The sequence below is a fragment of the Centroberyx affinis genome, unplaced genomic scaffold, assembly GCF_046629955.1.
Source record: "Centroberyx affinis isolate AG114_WGS23_722 - 3 ecotype Tasmania unplaced genomic scaffold, CSIRO-AGI_Caff_v1 ptg002201l_1, whole genome shotgun sequence".
In the NCBI taxonomy this organism is placed as follows: Eukaryota; Metazoa; Chordata; class Actinopteri; order Beryciformes; family Berycidae; genus Centroberyx; species Centroberyx affinis.
Window position 1 is genome coordinate 89,003 of NW_027280505.1, and position 15,136 is coordinate 104,138.

General features: G+C 41.5%; 1 protein-coding gene across 1 annotated transcript; it reads right to left on the minus strand.

Moving 5' to 3' along the window:
* Window positions 1-24: 24 nt before the first annotated feature.
* On the minus strand, window positions 25-14,510 carry slc3a1 (solute carrier family 3 member 1). Its single transcript, XM_071532508.1, has 11 exons — window positions 14,424-14,510; window positions 9,266-9,677; window positions 7,559-7,738; window positions 6,962-7,107; window positions 6,546-6,671; window positions 6,034-6,153; window positions 2,664-2,788; window positions 2,023-2,224; window positions 1,526-1,708; window positions 1,126-1,251; window positions 25-463 (listed from the first exon to the last, which is right to left on the minus strand). The coding sequence occupies exons 1-11, from the start codon at window positions 14,508-14,510 to the stop codon at window positions 32-34; spliced, it is 2,139 nt and encodes a 712-aa protein (XP_071388609.1). The 3' UTR covers window positions 25-31.
* Window positions 14,511-15,136: the final 626 nt, after the last annotated feature.

The window sequence follows — 15,136 nt, forward strand, 5'->3', positions numbered from 1 at the left end:
TGTAATAATTTGATACCATGGTCCTTTCATATTAGCATTTATAAAGTATGTCCAAGGCCCCCAGATAGCAGGCCTTCTCAGAGACATAGCACTGCGTGGGGTGGTTGGGATTAAACCGGGTGTGGGTGGAGTACTGGATCACTAAACCTTCTCCTGCTGCGGTCTGGATGCGAGACTTATGCAACACCTTCCCATCGTTCACCCGGTCGGTGCTCATCACCACCATCAACTGGTCTGGTAACTCGCTAACGGAGGAGAGATCTGTGACGGCAGATTCTTTGCCAAAGTTGAGGACTATGAGGAAAGCCCGGTTAAGCCCGCCCAGCTCTCGGAGGTAGGAGAAGACGTTGGTGTCGGCGTGAACGTAGCAGAACCAGCCACGGTGAAGCGGGAGCTCTGACTGACGCAGAGTGTTCAGGAAACGGTACTGGGCCAGAACAGAACCTTCATCTTTCTTCTGGGCCTGGGAGAAGAGCAGCAAGAGGACAGATGATAAAAAAGCTGTTTTGTTTGGCTGGATACAAACAACAACAAAAAATCTGATCATCATATCAATAGTTGATCTTTTAATTGCAAGCTAAACATGGAATAAAAAACTCCATGTTAAATAGGTAAAATTAATTGTGTTTTTTATTTGCGTTCAGCAGGCAGATACAGCAAAAATGCAAGGCACCCAATTAATTATTTTAACGCTCTGAACACACTACTGGAAAAATAATCTGCCTCTGCAGACATTAAGAGGGATCCAAATAAGCCTTCTAAACTCAGGCATCGTAGCTCAGATCAACACCACAAAACCGCATCAGTGTGTTTGTCTGACTCGACAGATGTGTCACTTCCTGACAGCTTTTTCCTCCATTCATTCACCACAACCTGCACTTCACTATTTTCTTTGTACAACATGGTGCACCACCACAACAAATACTATTTAACATGTAACTTAACAAGATGCGCATCAGCGCTCTAGTTTTGAGCAACCCTGTGGATTGTGATTGGTTGAATAAAAACAAACATTTAATTTCACCTGACAAAAGCATCAGCCAGACTTTTCTCCTGTGTTGGATTAGCACTAAAACAGAGTCTTTAGAGAGTTTGGTTAGGTGAAACTGTGTGTAGTGCACATACCTCCACATTGACAGTGCTATAGTTAGGGTGTACAGGCAACCAGGTGGTGTTGGTTTTGTTGCTGAAGCCCGCATTCACTTCACCACTCCACTGCATTGGAGACCGCTGAGGGTCCCGACTGGCACTCTGCAGCGAGAGGAGAGGATTTAGCCTGGCCCTTATGCTGCTTCTGACATAGAACATTGAATGTACAGTATATGTATGTATACACTTAAATGCATATTTGCATATACTGTATGCCTAGCACACTCTCTTGCACTATAGGTGCAACCCTATATCATGCGTCAGTATGTGTAATAATATCAGCGTTGATGTGTTTGTTTAGTCTACTGTCACAGTACATCTTGTTGGCACTATATGTGAATATTTGAGTGTATTTCAGTATATGTATTGTACTGACTGCATTGTATTTGCCAGCAGGGTCCTGTATCTGACTCTGTGTAACATTGATGTTCTCCATGCCGATCTCCTCGCCGTAGTAGGTGGTGGCTGTGCCTGGAAGTGTCAGCAGCAGCATGTTGATGACACGCACGTAATTCTGACCAGCACTGGAGGCAATTCGAGGCTTGTCATGGTTCCCTACCTGATGATGGTGTGGAGGGGAGAGAGAGAGGGTGAGGAGGTAAAAAAGTAAGGAGGTGGGAAGGAGAGAGTGAGATGAGTTGGGAGGGTAAGAGAAAGGGTGAAGTGGATGTGTAGGGGTTGGGGAAGAAATGGAGGTCAGAAAGAGGGAGGGATAAGCTAAGTAGGTTGAGAAATTAAGAGAGAAACTTGAGGGGTTAATCATAAAACTCGGCAGAGTTAGAGTGACATGAAGGGCTGATACTGACGGACAGTTGAAAGTGGAGAGAGACAGGAAAGGCAATATGCAACAAAGGTCCCAGGCCGTAGACTCACCACCCAGTTGGGCCATTGTCCCTTGGGCATGTTAGCCATCCAGAGGTGGACCAGCTGTTGAACCCACAAGCCGCTGGTGTTCTGGGGCAGGTCTAGCAGGTAAAAGTTAAAGGGGAAGTCACTCTCTTTAACCAGTGGGGTGCTGTAGTACATCATGGTCTTGTCCACCTCATGGTAATCATATGATTCTGTCACCATGAACCTAGAAGTGGGGCAAGAGCTTATGTTATGTATGGAGTTTATATGCAAACTGCTCCACAGTTATAAATGCCAACCTTGACTTCTGTTTCACATGGAAAGTAAAGCTCTCCAAATCATTTCAAACTCATCTAAGCTTTTTAGCTTATCGTATAGAGAATTTTGTGGAAGCGTCCCTGACCGACCAACATTGCAATCCTTGGAGCCACTGCTGTCGTGGGGCTAATAATATTACAAAATCTGATATTAAATCTCAATGATGCTTTGGTAAATCAATGATAAGATTAAATGTTTCCAATTTGCATTTGAGGTGCATTATCTTGTATTTGCATTTGTGCCCTACTTGTGTCTTCTAATCTTACATCTCTGCCTTTAAATCATTTGTATCAGTCCAATTACATAATAGTCCATACATCTCCCAATATAGCTTATAGCTCCCATACCTGTATCTGCCAGGCTCGCGGCTGTAGATGTCCATCTCTGCCCTCCATTCCCTCAGCAGTTCATGCAACCCCAGCTGACTGGTGGTGTAGTCGTGGTGCAGGTCCCACTCCGAAGTTATAGACTCCTAGAGTGTTAGGAATGTAAAATAATATGGCTATTACTGGTCAGGTTTTCAGTTACAGTAGCTGACTGGTGGTACAACTGTGATGGAAGTCCCAGTCTGAGATTATAGCATCCTACAAAGTGTTAGGAATATTACATAAAATAACCATTAGTGGGGATATTATAAGGTTTGTGGTTTCTGGCTTGAATGCTACAACAGTCAAGGTCAAAATCAAGGTAAACTTTATTATCCCACAGGGAAATTCATGTGGTCATACACGTCTCGTTTAAAACACAGAGGTACACCAACAAACAAACACACACACACACACACACGTCAACAGAATATCCTGAGCAACGCTAGCAATATAAAATATACATCATATACAATATACAATCTAAATATACAATATACACAATCCAAATACCCACAAACAAAATACAATTTAAATGTACAATATACACAATCAAATACCCAGACCTAGTAATATAGGTGCACATCTATCTCTCATTTAGTAATCTAATTGCTATAGGCACAAATGATTTGCTGTACCTTGTTCTAATTTTCTGCTGCAGGATTCTGCCGTTCGACCTGCTACTCCTTCGGAATTTCAGGTGGAGAGGATGGGTAGGATCATTGAGGATCTGATCAGCCTTTTTTAAAATAAGGTCGTTGTACAGCTGTGCTGTAGACACCTGATCAACCCCAATGATCCTACTTGCTGTCTTGATCCTGCGCTGCAGTTTGGCATGATCTTGAACACACATATTTCCGAAGGTGCAGATCAGGCCGAAGGACAAAATGCTCTGCAGGACAGATTTGTAGAACATCTGGAGGATGCAACGGTCTACTCTAAAGTGATTCAATTTCCTAAGAAAGAACAGCCTCTGTTCTTAGACTTACTCCATGCACATTCATTGAATCTTAAGTGATCATCAATTTCACACTCCAAGATACTTGTAAGTTGAGACCCGCTCAACTAATTCACCATTAATCTTGGAGGGGGGAACTATTGTCTGTTTCCTTCTAAAATCTATGACTATCTCTTTCGCTTTCTTTACGTTGACCTTAAGAAAATTATCTGAACACCACTGAATAAAACCCTGTGTCTCCCTCTCAGAACCCTCCACCGATGAATTCTCAGATTTTAGGAACCCTACCAATGTTGTGTCATCTGCATATTTAGAATAAGTGTGACCTGAAGCAGATGCCTGGCAGTCATTGGTGTACAGAGTGTAGTCAGTAAACTATTCAACCATTCAACAAAAATCCTAAAACAGATAGGCCTAGTTGCAGTCCTCTATTCTGACTGACTGAATCTCGTTCAAATTCGTCATAAAATATCCAATAAACACACAAACATGACTGCATAACTGTTAATTTAAGTATTAATGCACAGAAAAAAGCAACTCATAATGGTACTAGAAATATATTGCTTTGCTAACAAATAGCATTTATTTAATGGTATTATTTATTAATTGTTGATTTAAAAAACACTGAACACATTCTCTTTTATTACAATGGTATGTTATCACTGTTTTGTAAAAGAGTAAAAAACTGCATCATGCCTAACAACGGCTCTTGTTTTGTTCTAAAATCGCTACAAAGCACAGCCTCTCATGGCTTATTGCTTAAGTAGAGCAGGCAGTGAGTTTGGGTGGAATGTTGCAGCAGTCAGTAAACCGTTCAGTCAACAGCGAGTAGACCAGTCAGTCAGTCTCAGTATTATAGTGTTATTCAGTAAATCCCAATGACTTGTTAATCCACTAAAATATGCCTCTTTTCAACTAATCTTTCCACTGTGAGAAATAACCTCAGTCTCCATGGAACAAAAACTCCTTCTTATTAAGTTCAGTTCTGCATGAAACAATGTTGCCGTGTGAATAGCAGGAACAGCATTTTCTCAAGCGGGGCGCTAAATGAACCCTATCTACCAGCCAGAGATAAATGATACATCATGTAAAGTAAAAACTCTCTCACTCACTTGTTGAACTGCATTGGAAAGTACCGCTTCAGTGGAGCTGCTTCTGCCTACCATGCTGCTTTTTTATCTTTATACAATTAAAATATGTACTCTGACATATCACACATTGTAATAAGTTAACATTGTATAATTATATAACTCAACATAACAGGATTCTTTCAGAGATTATTAACCAAAATGAACCATGATCTCCTGAGCTCAGAGGAAGAAGAGTTGGCAGGTGATGTGAGCACAATAGAGCAGCAGCAGAAGCTTTTGGTCAGCTCAATTGTGTAGTTTGCACCGGAAAAAAAAAAAAAAAAAAGACAGACCAACAGAACTGTGACTTAATGACTTTCTGAATGTTGGTTCTTACCTTCTTCACTGGCTCTGCCAAGTTAACTGCAGGTTAACGTATTCTCATTATATTATTATTTGCCAACTCTTATTATATATTATCATTATATTATCATATATTATATATTATCATTATTATTATTATGATACATCACGTCATTGAAAATCACACAACATGCAAGCCAGGCCTAAAGACTGCCAATAACATGCCTGCTCTGATTGAATCGCCCCAGAATAAAAGATGATGAAAGATGATTTCCACACAATATTGAAATTTGTCTCCAAAAGCAAAATTACACATCAAATATTGTTTAGTGAAAGGCCAACAGTACAACCACAGTATTGGGCAGCTTCCCCAATTAATGTATCAGTGAGTATCTGTGTTTGTCCTCTATATAACCATCCTCCCTGCAACTACTTCAAACATCCAGCTATCCAACATTTAAATGTTGTGCTATATTTGTAAATAGTTGGCACATTGGCACAAAATTGCACAAAATTCATGATTAATTTATCTTACATGTAACCAGTGGCACAACTATCAAGGGTTACAGAATTCCTAGAAGCACTCCTTGGTGCTTATCATTGAAGGAAAATTTGATTTCACCTGAAGCGCCACCTTACATGGAGTGACATGTGATTGGTAGCACACAATATAACACCTGCTCCGCCATTTGAGATGGATGCATTTCAACTGGCAGATCAGATGAGACAGTCCTTTCCAACTCTGGTGGCCACATGGCGCTCGTGAGTGCAGAATTAGCAGTTTGAGCCAGACCAGAGAACAGCGCTGACTGCTAAGTGCAACGGCTAGTTACCATCGATTACTAAAGCACAACCAGGGCCCATTATAGATCATCTATGGTTCTGAGTCCATCGGGTGTACCTGAGCTAGACTGAACTGAGCGAGGCTAGACATCATGAGGTGCTGAGAGGCAAAACTCACTGGGGGTTTGCTTGGATCGACCTGTGGTTCGTCCCTCAAATGCACGGCCTCAAGGAGGTGCTTCACTGCATCCATGCGGAAGCCATCCACTCCCTTTCCCAGCCAGAAACGAATGATGTCCTGAGTAGAGAAGTTGAAAAGAGTTATACATATGCCTACAATACAAGAATGAGACTGCAAGGAGTGCAGCACTATACTCATTAGTACTGCAATGTCAATGTGTCAATGGTTCTTTGTGAAATTGTTTTATTTTCCACCCTTTCCACCAAAAGAGTCCACTGGTGTCTTCAGTCTAATACTACAAAGGACCATAGAGAGAGTACAATCATCCTCTGTTGTACTTTGTGCTGTGTGCAGCAGTATAAGACAGACAAGGGTTAATCAGCTAAAGGTAATGTGTAACCATGAGTCAGTGGCACAGAGATAGCGAGTGCATGTACCATGTTTATAAACCCAGTGTGTAGCATATGAGAAAAAACAGGGCTTTGAATGAGCGTGGCATGTAATCTTACCATCATCTCTTTGCGGACATGTGGGTTTCTGAAGTTGAGGTCTGGTTGCTCTTTGAGGAACTGGTGCAGGTAGCACTTTCCTCTAACTTCATCATAGGTCCACGACGAGTTCCCAAACACACTCACCTGAGGAGAGAAGACAGGACAAGATGGGAATGAGATGAGGAGAATAGAGAGGTGTCCCCATTCCCCTTTATGTATCTATCTGATGATATTAGAATTAAAGGAAAAGAGCACCTTTACTTTCCCTCCATCCTCCTTGTTAGCCATCTAATCATCCACTGATTGACACTTTCCATCACAACACGCATACACATCAGCTGAGGTTCAGAGACTGACACACAATAACAAAAGCAGACACCAACATGCAGATAGACAAAGACAGCACGTTGTGCATTGAGGAGCTATGTACCAACCCAGTTATTAGGCCTTGGTTCAGTTTCGTTGCAGTCAGTCCAGACATAGTAGTCCTTGTAGTGCTCGTCTCCAGCGCGGCTCAGGTTGAACCAGCGGTGCTGGTCACTGGTGTGATTGGGAATGAAATCCATGATCAGTTTCAAGCCTATAGGAGACAGAGAGAGGTTAGAACGACTGGAAGACATACAGATACGCACAGGAAAACAGACAGATTTTTGATGCTGTCATGTTCAGACAGGTCAGACAGGAAATGCGATAGTACATTTATCCCCACAGGGAATTTCTATTTTCACTTCTATTTTCCCACCTCCACAGGGAGGTGAGAGGTCAGGATGAGCTACAGAACAGTGTCCCTGGATCCAGTAGGGATTCAGAGGCTAGCTCACGAACACGTCAGCGGGGCAGATGCTTGGGGACACAGGGTCCTTGAACCCAGGACCTTCAAGGACGGTCTTTCCAGCCAATAGGCCACCCCGCTACCCCAAAGGGAGATGCATGATGACCAACTATCACTCCTCCCCCTACCCACCGCCAAATATATACAGTATATATATATACACACACAGGCATGCTTACAGCCCGCCCCAAACACACACCTTTGTCGTGCATTTCAGCCAGGAGTTCGTCAAAGTCCTGCATGGTTCCAAAGAGCGGGTCGATGGCCCTGAAGTCTTCCACATCGTAGCCAAAGTCCCTCATGGGAGAGCGGTAGAAGGGACTGATCCAAACTGACTTGATGTTCAGGTACTGGAAATAATCCAGCTGCTCTTGGATACCTGCCAGAAATAAAGCATCGATGAATGAGGGAGAAAGAATGTGGGACAGCAAAGTGACTTGTATTAAAAGTGATGCTGTCAAGATTGGAGTCAACTTGTCACACAGACTATTAACCCGTAACAATGGCAGAGAGTGGTGCAGATACCTGAAAATGTAATGGCATAGTAGGCATAAATGGCATAGTAGCAACAGAGTAAGTGATAAACTGATTTAATAAGAAATAATTATCTCTTACCTTGATTTTATTTTACCAGAGATAGCATTTTATTTTACCTTGATTAATGAATCAGACCAACTCATATGGCCTAAGTAGGAGTTGTGGGAAAATAACTTTTTATCCATCTAACACTTTTATCATATAGCATCCAGTGGTGCTGTAATTGTTAAAATTTTGAAAAAGAAAATAAATTCAGTGTGCATGTAATGAAAGGAGCATCTTGTGTATATGTGTGTGTGTGTGTGTGTGTGTGTGTGTGTGTTAATGATGTATTAATCAAACATCCTTGAACATATATGCATATAGAGGAACTTTTGAATTCCTAATTACTGAACATACTCCATTTAAGACATTTTAATAGTTTTTAAGGCCTTAAATTTAGATAATTTAAGACTTTTTGTAATAATAATAATAATAAATATAGCCAGCCATTAGTGGGATCCAAGCCTAATGGGCAAATGATTTGACAGTGAGAATATAAGCTTGATTCATCATTTTGGAAAAGTTCTCCATCTCAACGATAGAACATTTTGGTGAAAGTCCTGTAACTGCAGGTGAGATGGTGCCTGACTTATTGCCATTTGAAAAAATTGCCAATTTGTCCTGACTCTTGATGGTGGTGCTATTCAGCATGACCAAATGTAGTCTGACACACTTTGGGCCCCTTGCAAAAAGGTAGGCCTAAGTGAAGTTTGTATGGTCTAGAATTAAGCATTTAGGAAATATGACTCCCTTCCTGTTTGTGTGTATCAGGCAAATATTCTGTATTTTTTGTTTCTATTAGAAGTCATTGTGTTACATGTTGCTTCTATTATGCCATATTCCTATGCTTGCAATGATTAAGAACAAAATAATTACCTCTCGTCTGCAGTTAGCGATTTTCATATAAGCAAACGACAGCTCAAGGGTAAATGTACATAGATTAGTTATATATCGATGGCCTGCACAAAGGGACTTCAACAAGTCAGTCAGACAAAGAGTCACACATGCACATTTCAACAGTGGGGAGTCAGTCAGTTAGGGACAATAACTTCTTGGCCAAGAAGTTATTTCTAACCAACAGTTCTCCTTGAATTTCTCCAGACCTCTGTTTTGTTTTACACAGAGATGTGTTTATGCGAGATTACTGATTTCCAGATCAGTTTAGGGTATGGCAGAAGAAGAAGAAGAACAAGAAGAAAAACAATAGGGCTGCGGGCTTGAAACCCTAATAACAATAATAATAATAACACTTTTTACTTGGATAGACCGTTGTGCTCTCCTAGGAGATCAGTTAAGTTAGAGCGTATAGTGTAGTGTATCATCTTACCTTGCAGGTCTCCGACCCCGTCGCCATCTGAATCTCTGAAGGAGCGGGGGTAGACCTGGTACACCGGGGAGGCCTGCCACCAGCTCAGGCACCGAGGTGACAGGATGATCACCGTGACCGTCAGCGCCACCAAGGCCAGGGTGCAGGCCATCGTCAGCCAGAACAGGATCTGGCGGGGCACTCGGTACCGGGCTTGGCTGGAGTACAGCAGCAAGACCTCCTTGGGCATCCCGGCGTATGGTTTGATCTGCGTGTACTCAGCGGCGTCCGAGTCCAGGTGCACCCCGGTGGAGTCCCGGTTCTCCTTGCCGGGGTCGGCGGTGGTGATGGTGGAATCCACCTCCGGTGGTTGCCCTCCACCTGCCTCCTGGAAGTCCAAGTTTCTGGTGCATTCTCCTAGCTCCATACTCCGCTGCCTTCGGGGCTCTTTTGGAGCCTGGTGGCTGATTTAATTAGGTCTAATTTAAGAAAACCACCTGAGAACTAAGTGTGTTTGCTGTTCTTCTGCAGTAAGCTGGAGAGACTCAGAGCGCCAACAGTACAATAAGTAATGTAGCTGCTCTGAGAGGGTCATAGTGCTCACATGGTCATAGTGCTCTCTCACACACACTCCCCACTTCTCTCTCTATCACACACACTGCCCTCCCACTCTCTCTCTCTCTCTCTCTCTCACACACACACACACGCGCACCCTTTCTCACACAGAGCAGTGCCACTTGTGGAATGTGGGAAACGGGAGAGTTGGATAGGAATGGTTAGAGATTAGCCTATCTTGTTGCTCCCTTGGCTGGAGCACAGTGGACTTAAGTGGATCTGCTCTACACTGCAACAGAGAGTGTGGAACCAGGGGCACAGCAAAGCCAAATGTTTTCAGGGGGCACAAAGTCACACCAACATGTCCACAGTGCGAATAAATAGAGAACATACATATTAATATAGTTATTGTGCTATCTCTGGAAGGAACTAAAAAAAGGAGGAAGGAAGGGAGAGGATCGATTACCAAGGTTTGGTCTATTACAAGAAGAATCATAACAACTAAATATCACAAATAAGAAGTGAAAATATATGTATATGTATATACTATATATGAAATGTTAGATATAAACAAGTAAAAATGTCATCTCCTACGATTGATGCAGGACCCCTTGGGCCAATCAATAACAAGTAAACATTGTAGCACCCCCTTTCCCAGAACAGTGAAATGATACGCATCATTTCCCCCAGTTTAATTAAAATCCAATCAGCGGTGTCCAAGATATTGTGCGTGACGGATGGTCAGACTGGAGCCGAGCCATGTCGTCCCCTGATTTCGTTGTGGTGGTCAATCATTTGCTCAATTTGAATGGTCATTTACCAGTACATTTGCCATAATCCAGGGTGAGTATTCATATAGAAGCCCAATTCAGATGTCAAAAGAATGATACTAGCCCACAAGTGGTGACTATATAGGACATCGTGCAATGCCGTTATAAATCTACTGGACCATCAGATAGCTTATCAATCAGTATGCACATTCTGTTTTAGAAACACCTTATTCAAAGTCTTTTGAAGGCCTTTGAAGGCCTATGCTTTTGTTTTCTGAGCCGAGTAGCGAGCTAGTTTTATGTGTGAGGCCCTCTTGCTGCTCTACCACAAAACAGAACAATGTATTACTGCACCACAGCTCACAAGACATTTGTTTGATAAATGTGCAGTTTTTGCATCTTGTGCTGTGAGCAAGGAGAGTTGCAGTCTTGAGAGGAGAAAGCCCAGAGAATAATTAGTGTGTACTAACTAGGCTATGACACTCAATACATCACTCATTCTAAACTTGTCTTATCTCTTGGAAAAGGGCAGAAAGGGAGGTGGACACTTTGATCTGATGACTCCTCTTATCTGGCCTCCGCTCACAAAGTAGTGTGACCCTGCAACACATAGTGTATCATTGTTAACAGAGGGCCTCTTACAGAAGTTAAGTAAAGAGCATGTTGTAAATGTAAAACAAAAATGATGCAGTTTATACCACAAGTACTGGCTGCCGGCGAAATAGCTCACGACTAACTTGTTTCCAGCCAGCTACTAATTTAATGGTCATTTTTGTTTTTAATGTGGGCTGCATCTTATTCTGTTCACAATATTGCTGCTCGCTTCTCTCTCCTGCATCTACTCAGGAGACTTTAGGCCCACGTCACAAAAACAAAGTGAAACTTTCACTCTCCAAGGCTTGCATCTGACACTGTTCGAGTGTGTGTGAGTGTATACCTTACCACTTTGTTTGTCTACATTGTTAATGATGGGATAAAATTTGATCTCCACGCAGCCAGGCAGCACTGACAGGAACTCTAGTGCAATGCAAGTCCAAAAGAACCACACCGGGATTTTTTCAGCACGTGTGATTATTACAATGGAATGATGTTCAATAAAATGGACATTTAACCCTGAAGGCTGAAGAAATGGGAGAAATGCATGGTTTTTCCATTGTATTTATTTCATGTTCACACAGTCGCTTCACTGATTTTAATTATTTGTTCTTGGTGATATTCATTTCATCCTTTATTTGAAATTTGATTGGCCCAAATTAGTTTCCCCGGTGATTGTGAGTCTCGCTGTGAAAATGCAAAACATGTTTGTGAAAATGTAGGACATTTCATCAATTTTATGAAACTGTTAATGCAAAACATAAACAAGTCTGATTGAAGCTAATCTTGACCCAGTGCTGTGTTATTGAAAATTTGTGATTTTATTTAAAGCCTATTCAAAATATTATATGTCTTCATCTAGAGAAAGATATACATATAGAGAAAATTGTTTTGAGTCCAGCATAATAATACTTATGTTGTCATGTCTGCTACACCTAAAACTGCTGATCCAAGACAATTCTATTGATTAGTCCTCCTTCAAATTTTAAGAATAGACGCCTGAAAATGCATGAGAGCACTAAAATTGAGCTGGTTAATCTATACCCTTGTGGACCACAGCAAATATGTATTTAGTGAGCAATAATGAGGAAAACATTAAGAAAAACACTATGTCCAATGTTGGATGTCTAACCTATCCCAACAGCACAGTGCACAGAATGTCTTGTGGTCTTGCCACACAATGTACAAACTATGTATTGTGTTTTTGTATTGAACAGTCAGTGCTTATGAAAGGCACATGTTGACATTTCAAGTTTGTTACTGAAAAACAAAAACATGGCAGCGGTTAAACTTAAATCCATCTTTTATTGAAGATTATGTTCACCGTATGGTCTGAAACATCACAATATCATACTGGGAAATTAGAGGGACAGGAAGAAGGGAGGGATGGTGAAAACCCTGGGTATCTCCTCATCCTTCCTGTGACCCCCCTCGTTGAAGGTGATGGGGGTAAAGCCCATACATCACTCTCAAACACACACAAGCTTATCATAATCTCATTCTGTCCTCAAAATACAGCACTTCTCATTTTTAAAACGGCTAAAAGCATTGGAATAAATAAAACAATAAATGTGAAACTTAGCATTGTCCTCATACTACATATATCAGTCAATCAATACTCATGGATATATAAAGAGTGACCAGAGAAGTCAGAGGGGAGTGGCTTAGAGTGCTAAGGTTCATTTCCAACCTGCAAAACCCTGTGAAAACATCAAGAATTTCAGTTCTGTCTCTTGGCTGCTTTGCCAGTTTGTGGCTATTTCACAACCGTTCAGAACAGAACAAGGAACTTGGTTCCAAATCCTAGTTGCCTCCTTCTGGTGTCTTTAAGCCAATATTGAGCCAGCTGGCCCAGAACAAGTGAAAGGTTCAGGAGACAATCTGCTTTGTAAAATTATCTTTTACTTTATGTATCCTGAAATCAAAGCAACGAGTCAGGGGCAGATCATTCAGGCATCACCAAACCTCCAAAACCTCCTTAGAAAAACTGAGAAGACTTCCCATGTGACTCAGTATTATATTCCACAATCAGAACAATGATCAAGTACAGTCTATTCCAAAACAAAGGGAGCCAAGAGAGCTTTTTTCGTCATTAAATGACCGATGAGAGAGAGTGGTGCTGCAGTGCTGCTTGTATTCAGTCCATGCAGTGGAGTCATAGTGTGGATAATGGTGAATTACATTCAGAAAAATAAACTTTTCTCCCTCCTCCCCTCCGTCAATTCCTCTCCTAGCCCAGTGTCTGATATAGCTTAAACGTAATTCTAAACAAAGGGCTGTGTTCAGCGTGGTAGAACTTTACACAATGTTAAAGACAGAAAAGTATGGGGTGCATGAAATATAATGTAGGGGATGATTCCATTTCAGACCAAGATTAAATCAGATGCAGTATAGATTATTTACCGTTGCCTGCTTGGGGGGAAAAAAGAGATACCAATCCCTGTGTGGAATCCACTTTTTAGTTCATACCTCATCCATATCTTTCATACATTTCCACTTCCCATTGTGTTTCACCATACTGAACACACCCATAAAACATTAACCCCACCCGCCCAATACATCTCCCACTCGCACACAAACGCACTCTTCCCTCAATCACAAAACATGCACAACTATAAAGAACCCCCCCCCGCCCCTCCCCATTTCCCACCACCACAAAAAAGAAAAATCAATCGTCCCAATAAAAGAATGCAACTGCAAAAAAAGAACTACACATTCAAGTACCTATTTGTCATATGGCACCAAGAGCAAGTGTACCACAAGAACATTAACCAGCCAGCAAGCTCTGTTAGGCCTATTCTCGATCAATACTGCCACTTCAGAAAGCACAATGAATTTGCCATTGAATGACTGGAAAAAAAACTAAGAAACAGGTGTATATTACATATTTGTATATACGTATATAATCTATTGTAAATGTGTCTACTGAAAACATAATACACACGTAATATACGTGCATATATTTTGTCTATATGCGCGTTTCAAAAGGATTGAATAGGAGAAGCTTTGTCTGCCAAGTTTTTGTTTCTGAAGTTTACATGAATATTTACTTCCTGGGTTGACAGAAATGAAATGGACTCCTTGTCGCTAAGAGTCGGACTGTGTTCAAACTGGCTACAAATCATCTTTTCTTAGCAACCTATTCTTGCCTTTCAGGCAAACTCTCTAAAGGTAGCTGAGGAGAAGTTAAGAATATGTTGCCACTTCTTTGACAATGTGAACACTTCCCTAGGCGTAGGGCCTATTCTCTTCAGTCTTACACTGGCCCTCTTTACCTTCATACAGTGACACAAAAAACCTCCTTCCACTTTTCTCTCCCACTCTACAGTAGCTAGGTGATATTTCATCCTTCCCTTGTCTGTTCTTTCCTACCCATCTGAAATAGGACCATGGCCACAGTACTCTATAACGTAGTATATACCAAAGAAAGATATTAAAAAGTAAAAAAAAAAAAAAGATTATTTTTCCTAGAAATCGTTTCACTGAAAGAAAAAACAAAAATGCATTAGTTTTACACAGGATATTTGAGAGATAGAAAAGGCAAGTGGTAGCTAGAGTGGGATTGTGTGTGTGCATGTGTTAAAGGATAAGTCCGGCGATTTTGGACCTATATATAATTTGTCTTTTACATACCTGTAGTACTTGGACCCGCAGAGAATATTGACTTATAAGTCAGCTGTCGGTTGAAACAGTGAGCTCTCTTGCCTTTTGCTGCTAACAGTGAGTCCAAACAGGGTTTGTCAAAATATCTCCAAAAAAGCCAGTCTGTGAAAACAATATGGCGGCCAACCAACGTATTTAGATCCACAGCTCAGAGAGCTTTCCACTCAGTCTGACCTGACCATCTGCAAAACTAGATCACACCGCCAGTAACGCACCCACAGCAGCCTGTGCTGCAGCAGAGAAAAATAGTTCCATGATTTGTGTGCGTAATGGCAGAAATGTGTCCTAAATCAGAGCTAATTTTAATTTA

Coding starts and splice junctions, on each gene's coding strand:
- slc3a1 (XM_071532508.1), bottom strand. CDS start 14,510: ATGAAATATCACCTAGCTACTGTAGAGTGGGAGAGAAAAGTGGAAGGA. Junction 6,154..6,545: donor ATGTCCGCAAAGAGATGATG/GTAAGATTACAT, acceptor TTCTCTACTCAG/GACATCATTCGTTTCTGGCT. Junction 1,252..1,525: donor CTGCTGGCAAATACAATGCA/GTCAGTACAATA, acceptor CTCTCGCTGCAG/AGTGCCAGTCGGGACCCTCA.